Raw genomic sequence first — 14,561 nt, 5'->3', positions numbered from 1 at the left:
CTCCCCCGCCTACAAGGCCCCCATTACTCCTACGCATAAACCTGTGCATTCTTGGAGGGTATAGCAAGGGCTGCCCTATGGGAATTCCTTTGGGAAACCTTGCCCTATGTACTCTACAATATGGTGTGAATGGAAAAGCTCGGGATTCTTCGGGGGAGAGCTGGAGACATGGAACTCTCCGCAGTGTACAGACCCAGATGGAGGGTGTGCTGTGAACAATATCACACCGTAATCGTAGTGGTCCTTCTTCACTTATCCGTGAAAAAGCACATGGGGAAATGGGATGACAAGGTGATGGGAAGTGCCCACGAACATTTGAAACCCCCCCCCCCCCCCACACACACACACACGATCCTTACCGGGAATGGTCAGTCAGCTGTTGTCCCTTGTGATTCCAGCGGCTACTTGTGAGGTGACGGTCCTGGGACCCTGGGCAAACGGCAGGCCTCCTTGTCTCCCTCTCAGCTCCTTTCCGAGGAGGTGCATAGGAGTAGAGCTGGCCTCTTGTTGACTCACTTGCTCTGTGGAGTGTGCACAATAAGATGTGGTGGGGTAGAGGCTATCCCCTGGGCTGCTAACCACAAGGCCACCAGTTTGGAACCACCAGCCGCTCTTTGGGAGAAAGGAGGTTTTGTACTTCCTCAAAGAGTTACAGTCTTGGAAACCCACAGGAACAGTTGGTTATACCCTGTCCTGTAGGGTCGCTGTGAGTCAGAATTGACTTGATGGCAGTGAGTGTGAATTAATAGGAAGTAAGGTATGAGAAGGGAAAGATCGTGATATCAGAATGTATATTCCATAAAGTCACGAATTGGTTTGCTTTGCAGATACTTTCCTCACAGACACGACACCGAGAGCAACAGGATTTTTTTTAAAACTTTTTCTTTGCTTTTCTTTATTTTTAAAATCATTTTATTGGGGGCTTGTACAACTCTTACCACAATCCATACATCCATCCATCGTGTCAGGCACATTTGTACATTTGTTGCCATCATCATTTCCAAAACATTTGCTTTCTGCTTGAGCCCTTGGTATCAGCTCCTCATTTTTCCTCTCCTTCCCCAATCACCTCTCCCTCATGAGCCCTTGATAATTTGTAAATTATCATTTTGTCATATCTTTCCCACTCCCTTTACCCACTTTTCTGTTGTCCATCGGACAACAGGGAGGAGGTAATATGTAGATCCTTGTAATTGGTTCCCCCCTTTCCATCCCATCCTCCCGGTATCACCACTCTCACCACTGGTCCTGAGGGGTCTTCTGTCCTGGATTCCCCGTGTTTCTGGTTCCATCTGTACCAATGTACATCCTCTGTTCTAGCCACATTTGTAAGATAGAATTGGGATCATGATAGTTTGGGGGAGGAAGCATTAAAGAACTAGAGGAAACTGTGTGTTTCATCATTGCTATCCTGCACCCTGACTGGCTCATCTCCTCCTGCGACCCTTCTGTAAGGGGGTGTCCAGTTGCCTACAGATGGGCCGTGGGTCCCCAGTCAGCACCCCCTCGTTCACAGTGATTTGATTTTTGTCCTTTGCTGCTGCAACAGGAGGTTTGTGCAGAGGTGGCGTGGGCTGGATGCAGTGGCTCACACCGACTCGCCCGTTGTTATTTTGCTGTCATGATTCCGGACATTGCCATGTGGGTCGTCAACCCACACTCTGGCATCGTTAACCCATCCCTAGCTGAAGAGTGATCAGATAGGGCCGTAACCACAGAGCTAGTCATTTCTTGCAAAATGAAAACCAAGGGGAATTCTCCAGGAAAGACTTAAAAGCAAATGAATTTTGGAATAGGAAGGAACATGGCATAGTGGTAGAGGAAGGAGGTAGGGGGAATGGCAAGTGACCCAGCTTCAAGAAGGGAAGCAGTCCCTGTTTTTACCTTGAGCAGGCGCTCCGAGGGCTTGTAAAATGGAAAGGGGTCTCTCCAATAAGCCTGTTTGTATGCTTGTGTCTGGTCAGAGATGATGCAGGTCAGGATTGTGGGTACCAAAGGCTACCCACATAAATCACGCAAATGTATCTGGGAGGGACTCGGAGATGGCTGAATTTATAAGCGCCGTGGGCACAGAGAGCCCAATGATCTAGTCATAGTGGCTGGTACTTTAGGTTCTTTTTTGTGTTACTCATTCTTCAAGTGGTTCTCTGATTATAAAGATTATACAAGCTTCTTTTAGAAATTTTGGAAAATTCAGAAAAGCAATAGAACCAACTCATCCCTTTGGCCTAATCCTGCTATCTATGTAACTGCGGCAGGTGCAGGTGAACTCATGATCTGAGACACCAGCCCTGATGAAAGCTTTGCTTCTTGAAAGCCTTGTGACCCTGGGCTAGTTATTTACACATGTAAAATGTGCTGCTGCTCCTGAGATACCTGCCTGAGGAGAAATGATGGAGCCAGGAAGACACGTGGCCTCATGCCTGGCACGTGACATTGGACTGTTTGCTACTTTGTCTATCCTGGTTAGTATGAGATATGTTCCATTCGTTCTCTTCTGTACATTAGTATTTTTAGGTCTTGTATCATTTACTAAATATCCGTAGGAGACACAACCCTACACAATGCTGCATGTAGTAAATATACTGCAGTGTAGTCATTTCTGGATTGCTGGACTTTCAGAAATTCCTTTGTTTTTGTATCTACAAAGCCCGAGTTTATTTTGGGCCCTATGTCACGTTTTGTAAGACAATTTCATGTGTTCATGTTCACGAGCGCACCAGTTCTTCAGTTTCGACATGGACGATTCCGTGGAAGGGATGGTGTGCTAGGAGTTGTCCAGCCATTCTCGTCCTTTATAATTTGCGCCACCTCTCTCCCCCCCCCCCCAGATTCCTATCTGATCTTTTGAATCGCTCTTGGCAATTTGGTCTCACAAGGAGCATAATGCTAAAAGCAGCCTTTTTTCTTTTTTAAACTAGCTAAGCTACACTACTATTTGGTTTTATGACTTCAGAAGGTACTTTGGCTTAAGATTTAAGAGTTATCTCAGAGCCATTGTTTCAGGGGTTCATCCATCCTTCAGGTCTACAGGAAGTCTGGAGCTCCAGGAGAGTTCTATTCTGTATTCGCCCCCTCTTGATCAGAGTTCTCTGTGGAATCTTTGATTATAACATTCAGTCATGGCCCATGGGCGCCAACCAGACCTTCTCATAGCAGTGCGGGCAGCTGTTACTCGTGGAGGCAATTGGCCATGATCCCTATACTCCTCCTGTCCTGGGTTCTCCTTTCTGTGCAGTTTAGCTGAACAGAGGACAGCTGACAAGCTGTACATTAGGTTTTCTCTCTGATCACTTCATTTCCTGGATTCAGACAGGTGGGACAAGAAATGTTTTTTAAGGCTTTTGACACCAAGAATACCAAACTGGGAATGAATATCTCACAGTTACTTGGGATACTAGGAGCCCTGATGGTGTAGGGGTTATGCATTGGACAGCCAACCTGAAGGCTATCAGTTCAAAGCCACTCCCTTCTCCGACAGAGAAAGATGAGGCTTTTTAACTCCCATAAAGACATGAAAAAATTTTAATAAGTTATCATGGGTTCGTGAGTGAGCCGGGGGGTGGGGGGGGGGTGAGGGGAGCTGATACCAAAGGCTCAAGTAGAAAGAAAATGTTTTGAGAGTAATGATGGCAACAAATGTGCTTGACATAATGGATGGATGGATGGATTGTGATAAGAGTTATACAAGATTCCAATAAAATGATTTAAAATAATAATAATAAAGCTTTAAAAAAAGGAGTTCTGGAAACCCACAGGCACAGTTCTAATGAGACCGATCGGGATGGCAGTGAGGTTTTTTTCCTGAGTATCTGGTAGAAAGTTCTACAAACGGACCTCTTTCCTGCCACACTCCCGGGTGAGTCCTGTGAGTAAGTGGGATTATCTTTGACTTTGAGAAAATGCTCTCCCCATGAGATTTCGTGCCATATGTTAAATCTGAAGCCAGGTCATGTGTAGGGCTGATAGTTTGCGGTTTAAAAACATTAATCTTGAGCTGAGCAGAATTCCCTCAACATGAAAATTGTGGTTCATATTTGGGTCTGCGCCATCCTCACAAAGCCCCTTCTTTGGAGGAGAACGTGTCTCTTCTGAGAGCTGTCTGTACACGCTTGGGATGTTGGCGTCAGCAGGTGATGCGCCCTCCACCCGGCCACCATGGTGGATGGCTGTGTGTTGGAGAGCAGAGGGCTGGAAGGCCCTCCCAGCCCCTTCTCTTTCCCGCTGGTTGTTGGCATTTGCGTTTGGTTAGCAGAGCATGTGCTTGACTCTAGGGTTGTAATACGCTTGTCTTAGCCCAGAGCTGGGGACTGTGATCGTGTGATAAGCTAACAGGAATTGTAAGGAGAGCACTGGGCGGAGAGTCAGGGAATGAACTTGAACAAGTCACCCCATGCTGAGCTCTGACATCCTTGTCTGGAAGGAGGCTGCATTCTGGGCGGGTCACTTTTCAGAATGCTATTGAAGGGACAGAGTAAAGTGGGCCTGGGTGGGCCTGAGGAGGGTGGGACATGGGGCCTATGCTGCCTGGGCTGGTTTTGGACCAAGAGTTCCTTGTTGGCAGGGGCTTTAGAACAGAGAAAGCGTTAACCCTCTCTGAACTCATGAACTTCTCTGATCTGCCCCTGCAGTCCCGGTACCTTCCTGTTACTGCTGCCTCTGTCTGGAAAGTTCCTGTGCCCAGGATGTTGTCTGATACATTGAAGGCCGCCAGTGAGTGGATTAGTGTGTCTTTCTAGAAACACGTTTGGCAGCTACCATGATTGTATTTGACTTCACTCATCACTGCCCTCGAGTTAATCACAACTCATAATGACCCTGCAGGACAGTAGAACTACGCTGTGGGTTTCTGAGGCTGTCAATCTTTACAGGTGTAGAAAGCCTCATCTTTCGCCCGGTGGAGCAGCTGGTGGGTTCGAACTGCTGGCCTGTGGTTAGCAGCCAGCACATAGCCCACTACACCATCAGGGTTCCTTGGATTCTACTTATCCTCCTCCTTTTGCAGTGCGGTGGCAGTGGCTCCCTTCCTCGCCGTGCTGTGGGCCCCACTGTCTGTGGGAGCTGTCTCTGCACATGTGGTCCACAGACCAGTCATACAGATGTTGCCTCTGCTTGTGGTAGGAGCCCTGGTGCTCCTAGTGGATACGCGTTGAGATGCTAACTGTACAACGTCAGCAGTTTGAAACCCCCAGCCGCTCCTCAGGAGAAAGATAGAGAGTCACACTGGTCTTGGAAGCCCACAGGGCAGTTCTTCCCTGTCCTACAGGGTGGCTGTGAGTTGGCACCGGCTTGATGACAGTGAATTTTGTTTTGGATTCATTTTGGATCCAGCCATGTTTGCTTGAGTCATATGAGCTAAGCATTGTTCTTGATGCTAGTTTATATTTAATAATAAATGTCAATTAAAAAGCTTATTAACAAAAGCTAACCTATACTTCCAAGCTTACTATGTACACATATTGCTGGCCTCATAATAGATTTTTCTCTGAACGCCTTTGCCCCGTCTCTTTGTGTATTGTGCGGTGACGTGTGGGGGAATGAAGAGGTTAGAATAGCAAGAAGAGAGGGCTCTTACTTTGGCATTGGCTCAGTGACTCTGATTCTAATTTTAAAAGGGCCCTCCAAGATTCTTGGATTTGGGTCATCTAAAAGATCCGAATTTAGAGGTACTGGATGGAGCCAGGGGGAGGTGAGAGAGAGCAAGCAAGTGCAAGCTAGAGCGAGCTCTTTTTAGAACAGCTTTGGAAACTCTGTAAATAAAAACTGATAGACACAGTTTGGGTTGTTTCCAGAAACTTTATTCCCAAGCTGTTTATTTTAGGTTCCTATTTTAATTTTGTTTTTGGCAAAAGGGGAGGGAAGGCCCTCGATTCTCCTCTTGGAGGAAAGTCTCGAGAGCTTTGGGAGATTTAGGATAGTGGGTCAGTCAGTTAACGTGCATTTATGGAAAGTGTGCTGTTTTATTCCAGGCCACCAGGCTAAGTACTGCAGGAAAAGGAGAGACGTAGAACTTGGGTTTTTATCAAGAAGCTCCAGGTTCATTTGCAGAGTGAGAATTATGTGTTTAAAAATCCAAATTAACCCAGCTCTAGCTTACTAAAGGTGGGAGCTTGGCAAATCAATAGTGACTGCAGTAGATAAAAACTGTTTCAGTGTGAACCCCTGAGCTCATTGACATGCTACGAAAGTGAAAACAACTGGTGACCACCACTGAGGTTATTGGGGGATCTGTATGTTATTCTGAAGATTGACAACACCTTGCTGGGCCAGACAGTAACTGAGGAGCCTGGAAGGAGGGATCACAGGTAGTTCTTTCCTGTTTCTGGACTGAGGCTTTGGCTGTATGAAATTGTCGTATTTGATTCCTGCCCTGCCTCTTATCAACTGTACGGTTTTGGCCATGGTGGCTCAGTGGTGAAATTCTCACCTTGCGTTCTGCCTTTGTCACCACCTGGGTGCCAGTGAAAGACTGCTTGTTGCTGTGATTTGGAACGAGCTTCAGGGGAGCCTCCAGAATAAGGAACTCTACGAGGATAGAAGGTCTTGTGGTCTGCTTCCAAAAATCAGTCAGTCAGACGCACACCCCCCCTCTCGTTGTGGATGCTGGGGAGACAGGTCCAGGCACTGGGGTCACCATGAAACTAGGTGACTCCACGGCCACCCAGAACAACAGTAAGCATTTAATGTATGCTAGTTGTCTTCCCCGTGGCAGCTGAAGCAGGAACCTGGCCAAGGCAGCACCACCCAGGTCCGATCATCACAAAGCAAGAGACCTGAGAACTAGTGAGGCGAGGCTCACAGAGACATTTATCTCTCAGGCCTTTAATTAACTCCCCTGTGTTTATCAGCCAGACAGTACTTTAACTCACTAGCCTTACTCTAATTCCTATCCGTGTGGACATCTGTCTCAGACCCGGTTGACTAGGGAGACAAACCCAAGGACACTCATGTCTACGTAGGAGCTTGCTATCACGAAGTAACTGTATGTCAGGAAAACTTCCCCGCCCAACTCAAGTCCTTAAGTCGAATACTGGTCCATAAGCTCCTCTTCAGACTCACTCGCACAGCCACCTGCATGATGCAGAGTGCAGGAACATCACTGGGCAGTAGGTGCAAAGTCTAATGGATCCAGTAGTGGTGGATGCCCCTCCAGGGCTTGCACAGGTCTCAGCGTGGCTCACTGGCATAAAGGTGAAGCAGAGAGAGAGGGGATGGGGAAAGGTTCCCAAGACCCTCCTTACGAGGAGGTCACGCCCACAAGGAGGCCCCAGCAGGCTGTGACCTGATTGACAGGCTAGACTCCACCCCTGCACTTCAAGTTGACACGAAATTAAGTAACTGCCACGGTATGTAAACATTGATCTTCTTTTTGTAGCCAAGACGACAGGAGATCCCAGTGCGGGCACATGGTCACACAGGTCTTTACCAGCACAGGCAGGACTAGAACCCACATCACCGAGGGCTCTGCTCCTGTGGATCGTTGTGTGTACACACGTGCTTGGGTTTTAGTTTGAATGTGTTTGTTGGATCACACTCTCCAAAATGCATTCAATTTATCCAGAACACTCCATGCTTTTTTTGTTAACTTTGTTTTCTGGACCACAAAAATAAAATAAAGGGACAGTAAATACAACGAGTTTCTCTGTTTACCTGATCCAATAGGAATCCCCAAGGGACTCCAGTGGCACTGAAGGTCAAGGGCAGAGCACATCCCCAGTCACATGCTGGCATACCACCCATGCCACGGTCAAAGATTGCCCTCCAGAAGCGTGTTCCATGCGTGTGTCCTGGTGGTCAGGTCCAGCACAGGCAGCCGCATTCAGTGACCATGTTTTTTTCCCCCTGAGTTAAGAACCTGTGTGCCTCGGGGGGTGGGGGGGGGCTGTCAGGACCTGCTGCTCAGGAGGGGGCCCTGCCCACACCAAGACTTTCTCTGTAAGGAGGACAGACACATGCAGAGTGACGTCTGCCTGCTTTGTCGTTTCTGTACACCATCAGGCTCCATTTCTACTGGAAGTGGTGAAGAAATAAAAACAGGTGGTATCTATGCAAGCAGAATTGTTTTATTGTAGACTGGCTAGATTCATTTGAAAATTCCTAACCTAGTCAGTGAGGGCTCAGTCTCACCAGCTTACCAGATAAGTGGTCCCCGCCCCTGTGCCTGCATTATACAGCTGAGAAGAGCCTCTCTGGCTTCCGTGATTATAGATCCATGTATCGTTTCGATTTCCGACAGGGAGGAAGAACCACTGGGTGAGAGAACTAGAACCCAGGACTTCACTCTCTGAAGCCTCATGACAGGAAAATGACATCAGGTGGATGTCCAGGGATGTCCAGGGGTTGCCTTTTCTCATCAAGCAATGTGTATTGTGTGCATCTTATATTTCAGGCACCAGTACGAATGCACCTTAATCCGTGTCCCCTAAGAGGATGCCCTGGGTAGGTAATGCAAACAGCTAAGTCCTTGACTACTGAGCAGAAGGTAGACTGTTCAAACCCTCCAAGAGGCATCCCAGAAGAAAGGCCTCCTGGTCTCCTTCCAAGTGCTCACAGTGCTGAGATTCCAACAGACATGGGGTTGCAGTGAGTCAGGGCTGCTTGGTACCTGGTACCTTTCAATTTTCCTGATGGCCCGAGGGGCACACATTCCAGACAGCTGCACTGTTAAACTGCAATGTGCAAGGGTACCAGGCATAGCCAGGCACTCAGGGCCTCGGTGGGTGTTTGCAAGGCTCCCAGAGGAAAGGTGAGTCTGCAGGGTGGTGCAGTGGAGTTAGGAAGGAGGAGGGTGGAGGCTGTGCCAGGCACGGATGCATGGAGGCTCTGCCCTGAGGAAAGACCACTGTTCAGAAACCAGGGTAGCTGTGGCTTCTGCCCTGGAACGGGAGCCTCACGCTTCAGGTGGCTGAGAAGTGGGATTCCTGTGCAGATTCTGGAAGAGGATAGAGTCTCTTAACCCGAATTGTGACTTCTGCCACCATTTGAGCTCATCAGAAGTCACAGGTGGCAAGGCACCATTGGGGTACCCTTGCCCATCTCCGGTGTCAATTGGCTCAAGAACACCTCCCAACCCCCTTGCTCACCAGGCTGATTCTCTGGGGTCTGTGCCTGGCACAAAGGGTTATTGGTGACACCAAGGTGATTTCTGGTCATGGACGTCTCTCGAGTTTTCTTCTGCTCCTGTGTTCTATTATATTCACATTTCAGAGGGCCCTGGTGGGGAGTGGGGTTCTATGCTTGCTCTGTGCATTCATGGTGCCTCTCCCGTTGCTCTCGTAGCTCATGTGGAAAATGAAGAGCAGTACACCCAAGCGCTGGAGAAGTTCGGTGGCAACTGTGTGTGCAGAGACGACCCGGACTTAGGCAGCGCATTCCTGAAGTTCTCCGTGTTTACCAAGGAGCTGACCGCACTTTTCAAAAATCTGGTGAGTGGGACTGGGGGAGTATGAGTGGTGTGTATCGAGCTGCAGTTAACCTGTGAAATGCCCACCATTACCATTACTTTGCACAGAAAGGTAGCTCAATAGAGGATAATTAACAGGTGTATCATAAACTAGAAATAAGTTGTTTCATACCTCACATGGTACCTAAAAGGTTCTTACACTTTCTAGACAGATTGGGCCACTTTGTTGTGATTTGTATTCTCATAGGACTCTGAAATTTAAATCTGGCGTTTCACGTGTGCAGCTGTGAGACAAAACGGATACGTAGCCTTGTCTTCTTCAGAGCCTCTGACTTCCACTTTCAATAGTTTCTAAACTGTAGAGAAGAGCCCTGGGTTTCTGGTAATTATAGTTAGCATTTCAGCCTATGATATTTAATAAATATGCTTCAGGCTCGTCTCACACAGTAAGGTAACCTATAATCAGAGCACAGAAATTACCGTGAATATTTATAGGGCTTGCATGCTCCCAAATGTGCAGCCTACACAGAGCAAGGCCGACAGAGGTAAGTCTTCCTTTTTACACATGCAGAGTGTGGCGCCCGCTGTTCATTGCCTGGGGAAGGTGCTTAGTAACCTTGGGCAAGTTGAGGTCTTTCTTGCCCTTGACTGCCTAGTGCTGTCCTCAGTGTGGAACCAGACTTTGGAAGAAGCCGGCTGCCCCAGGGAGCTGCTTGTGACCCTGCCCGCCCGGGTGATTTCCTCCACGCAGCCTGTGCACTGGGGATCATCCCGGCCTCATCTTCCTCTTTCTTCTCCCAGCTTCTAAAGGTCGGGGAAGACAGGAAACCCCAAATCCTGCTTTCTCTGTGGGCCACAAACAGCAGCCAGGAAGCTCACACAAATGAACACATTCCTCGTGGATCCTGACGGGTGATGACGGTGGGATTGCCAGCCTGGCCTTAGAAGGGCAGGGAGGAAAGGACACAGTATGAGTTAATGACCAGAGGAAGAGGGAAGGACAGGACTGTGAAGGCTTCGAGTTGCTCCCGCTGTGATTCACCCACACACATTTCAGATGGAAATGGTGCGGACAGGTGGCTGTGCTTGTGTTTGCCCTCGAATCAGTTAGAGGCTGGCGTTTGGGGTGGTGGTGGCAGAGTTCACGAGCCATTTCTTACTCTCCAAACCAGAGGACAGCCTGCATAATGAGTGGTGGACCCCCAGCCTTCCTCCTCAGCCTCAGTCCCTAAAGCTTAGCAGACCTATCTATGAAATGCTCAACACTGCGTCAAAGGAGATGGACTTGGTGGGTTTTTTCCCTCTAATCCGAGACGTGGAGCGGTCCCCGGACAAAGATATCGATAGATGCTGACATGCATGGCTCCTGCAGCGAGAACAGGCCCGCTGGCTGCTCAGGCTTGTGAGTGCCTCACTCTTCAATAGGAACAAACGAGAGAGACTGAAACAGCAGAACAGATGGAAGGGGCGGGGGTGGAGCACAGCCGAGAAGCCAAAGAACGGAAGAAAACTTTAAAGAAACTTGTTTAATTCCTCAGAGAATTTGGAAGAGACATAAGGAGACTAGGAGAGTGGGAGATAGTTTGTCTTTAGAGATGGGAGGTGGGGGGAGGGCACACTTAAGAAGGTGCGGATTCTAAGTCTCAGAAGGGTTGAAGTAAAAGAAATCTCTCAGAACACAGGACAAAGGGGGTAAAGAGATGAAAGCCCAGGCTTGGGGTTTAATCCTCAAGGCCCCAGCATCCAACTGACAGGCACTGTGGACAGAGACATAGTGAGCTGGGGTGGGTGGGAGGCACCGCCAGTACAGCAAGATGCAAGCTAAGCTCCGGACGGGAGAGTGCACGCATGTCTCCCTCCGGACAAGGGGCTTGTGAATGCCCAGCACAGTGAAGGGAAAGACTGGAACCCAGACACGCCCCTGCCCCATCTCACAAAGATCTCCAAAGCTCCCACCGAGCACGCACAAGATTACACAGCAGGATGCCCTTGAACTTCTCAGCAGGAACACTGGGGAGCTGAAAGCACAGAGCAGTGCTTCTCCCAACACCCAGCCAGCAGGGCAAGAGATGCAGACATGCATGGCTCCAACCTGAACTCCCACGCGTCACAGCTCTGAAAGGCTTCAAGGAAGTGCTGTAGCGAGATGGGGTTAACTCAGAAGAGGGCCACGAGAAAGAGGGCCCCAGAGGACAGCACAGGGGAGTCTAGCGGAACTGTACGAGAGGCCGCCACAGGACACTGACCACGTTGGAAATAGGGCCAATGGCTCAACCAGCACCTGCCCACAAGCCTCGGGGAGCAGGCCTGTCCCTGTGAGATCCTGAAAGGTCACAGCCTTGAGCCCCCGCCTGTGGAGTAGTCCCCTGCACACAGGAATAGTCCCCAGTCTGACAACAACCACGGGAAGCAGATAGGAGGAGGCCTGGAGTCTCTCCCATCACAGCCCAGTGACAGGCAACTTTATCTTTGTTCCGCTCATCTCTAGACCTGGGTGTCCTCATCGGTGGAAAAGGGGGTGATAAGGCTTTGTGTGTAGAATGTAGCCTGTTGCTTTCACACATTCTAGCTTATCTAATCCTTGCAAAAGGAGTCAGTGTTATCCCCAATTTATGGAGGCTGAGTCCTTGTCAGCCTGCGGGAGGTGCAGAGACCCCCTGCAGTGTGCCACCGTGGGGACCCCAAGTGCACTGGCTGCTGCGTAAATGAAGGCGCCTTCTCCTCCTGACTTCCTGTTCCAACAGAAGCAGAGCAACCCCCTCACTGAGCTCAGTGGCTTTGCTGGTGTCCGTACCTCCCAATGCGCTGGTGCCAGATGCTCCCTGTGTGAGGCCAGGCTGACGAGAGAAACAGATTCACTGACACTCATGGATGTGTAAGGGAGAACTTTTCAGTCAAGAAGTAATAACATCCCAGACCAGTCCAGGTCAAATCCCTAAATTTGATCTTAGCATAATCCTATATTAGTCCATGAATTCCTCTTCAGACTCCAGGGAGGCCTCAGAAGGTCACACCCTTAAGGAGGCATCAGGCTGTGACCTGATTGACAGGCTGGACTCCACCCCTTCACTCTTGTCAAGTTCACCTGAAATTGTGTACCTCCCACATTCCCCATCTTGGAGAAGGGATCAGTGGCCGAGGTGTCATGGACGCCGGCAGGGCAGTGGGCACCAGGCTAACATTGAGGGTATACTGTTGTGAGTGCAGCCTCCCAGCAGAGGTGCCGGCTAGATTGTACTAGTTCCCTATTGTAGAAAACGTGGGCTTGCACACATTAAGTAGCATCCTGGTCCGTAGCTAGCAAATAACAGAGTTGGGATTCAAATCAGTCTGAGATCTCCAAACCCATCCTGTTTCTGTGGTGGCCTTTAAAGGTTCCTGATCACGTCCTTGCATGGCTGGGTGGGAGGCAATGGAGTAGTTGTAGGCCTTGTTCCTTTGAAAGAAGGCCCATAAAGCTCTGTTTGCTTCATAGCTCCAGCAGCAAGGTCCAGTGTGTGTGTGTGTGTGTGTGTGTGTGTGTACGTGTACGTGTACGTGTACATGTACGTGTACACACCCCAGCACAGGCGTGTGACGTCTCAGTGTCATGCTGAGATGCTAGCGCACTAAAACCAGTGTGACGGTTGCTGTACTACAAGTGCTTTGCCTTGGGATCAGCTTTTCCTTTGTGTCCTTAGAAGATTGTTGATCCTGTTTCCCAGCAAAGATCAGAGAGGGGGAGAGAGACAGTCTCTCATTCTCCATGCCTGATCTTTCCAGGCCAGCATGCAGTGTGGAAGCGATACCGCCATAGAGATGCAAAGTAGCAGCGTCTGAGAAGCTGCTGTGCAGAATGAGCTGAGTACAGGGGAATTCTCCCCTTTGGGTATTTTGTGTACCATTGTTCCTATTTTTGGTCACATCTGCCCCATCTATTATTTTTAAAGCCTTGCTTTTCTTCTTTCTCAAACATTAAAAAAAAAAGTTTTTGGTTCTCTATGGCCACGCGTCTCAGTTCTACCCCTTGTCCAGAGAAAATGAGAATTCCCACCTACCTGCTCTGTGAAATGAAAGAATGTGTATAAAGCATTTGGAACATCTCCAAAGGAGGCCAACTTAACATGAAGTGAGATTTCCTTAGGAATGGGTGAGATTCTCACCTTCAGAAAGTCTGCAGTTTTCAGGATGGGGGTGGGGTGGGGGATAAACAGGCCTCTCTTGAAATGTAACCTGTGAAGTATAAAGTCAGCTCTCTTTTGGTGCTGTTTTCCGTTTACCAGAGGGATGTGCGAATCCAGGGCCATTTCCGTGCTGAGGAATGGCTTTTGTAATGTACTCTGGGATAGCATCATTGCTCTTGATTCCAGAGAATTGGTACTAAAACATCTCTGTTCTTCAGGCTGTGTAACCCGCTCTCTTTGAAGGCCCGTGTCAAATGACAACCAGCATGTGTTGAGGACAGAGTCCAGGGTGACAGGGAGGAGGCCCTGTGGCTGCAGAATTCCTTGCCATTCTCATTGAAAGGAACCTGGAAGTTCCACCAGGCAGCAGTCACATTCATCAGGACTAGTTTGCACTGATGCTTGTAGTTAGAAGACACTGTAGCCTTAAAGGGACCCAGTGCGGTCTCCTGGGGGGCAGAAGGGGGTGGCTCCCTGCGTGGAGGGCACAGTGCCTAGTGGAGAGGTGTGCTTCCCTTGTTGCCGTGGTCATCGCACGGAGAGTGGCTTTCCCAGCAGCATCAGTCAGGTGCAGTGGGTGGGATAGCTTTCCATGTGAATCGAGCTTGCCTTGATACTGAATACTAAAATCTGCTACTAGAAACGCGCATCCTTGGTACTTCCAGAAACTCTTTGCTCTTTAACTGTTATTTTCTTATGAGACAAGAGAACTGATTATAGCTCCCTACGGGGTTCGGTGGGGGGGATGTCTTAGTGTTTGGGGCATTAATTTTCTTCTGAGCTGTGTGAGATTGTGGTATATATATTTTTTTCTTCAAGAGCAAGGATGTCACTTTGCAGACTAAGGTGCCTCTGATGCAAGCCAGGGCATGGTCATTAGCCTCACCTGCCTGTGAAAGTTGGACTGTGAAGAAAGGGGACCACAAATCCATGGATGCCTTTGAATTACGGTGCTGGCGAAGAACAATGAAAAGAACATAGACTCTCAGAAGAAC

The 14,561-nt window shown here is 49.0% G+C and overlaps 1 protein-coding gene across 4 annotated transcripts in view; it reads left to right on the top strand.

Moving 5' to 3' along the window:
* Positions 1–14,561, top strand: part of ASAP2 (ArfGAP with SH3 domain, ankyrin repeat and PH domain 2) — a 202,054-nt gene that overhangs the window by 88,209 nt on the left and 99,284 nt on the right. For all 4 annotated transcript variants that reach the window (XM_075557132.1, XM_075557131.1, XM_075557130.1 and 1 more), the window contains exon 3: positions 9,280–9,425. In XM_075557132.1, the coding sequence (XP_075413247.1) occupies positions 9,280–9,425 (146 nt within the window). The remainder of the gene's footprint in view (positions 1–9,279; positions 9,426–14,561) is intronic.

The sequence above is a fragment of the Tenrec ecaudatus genome, chromosome 8 (genome assembly GCF_050624435.1).
Source record: "Tenrec ecaudatus isolate mTenEca1 chromosome 8, mTenEca1.hap1, whole genome shotgun sequence".
In the NCBI taxonomy this organism is placed as follows: Eukaryota; Metazoa; Chordata; class Mammalia; order Afrosoricida; family Tenrecidae; genus Tenrec; species Tenrec ecaudatus.
This window is presented reverse-complemented; position numbering and strand designations above follow the sequence as displayed.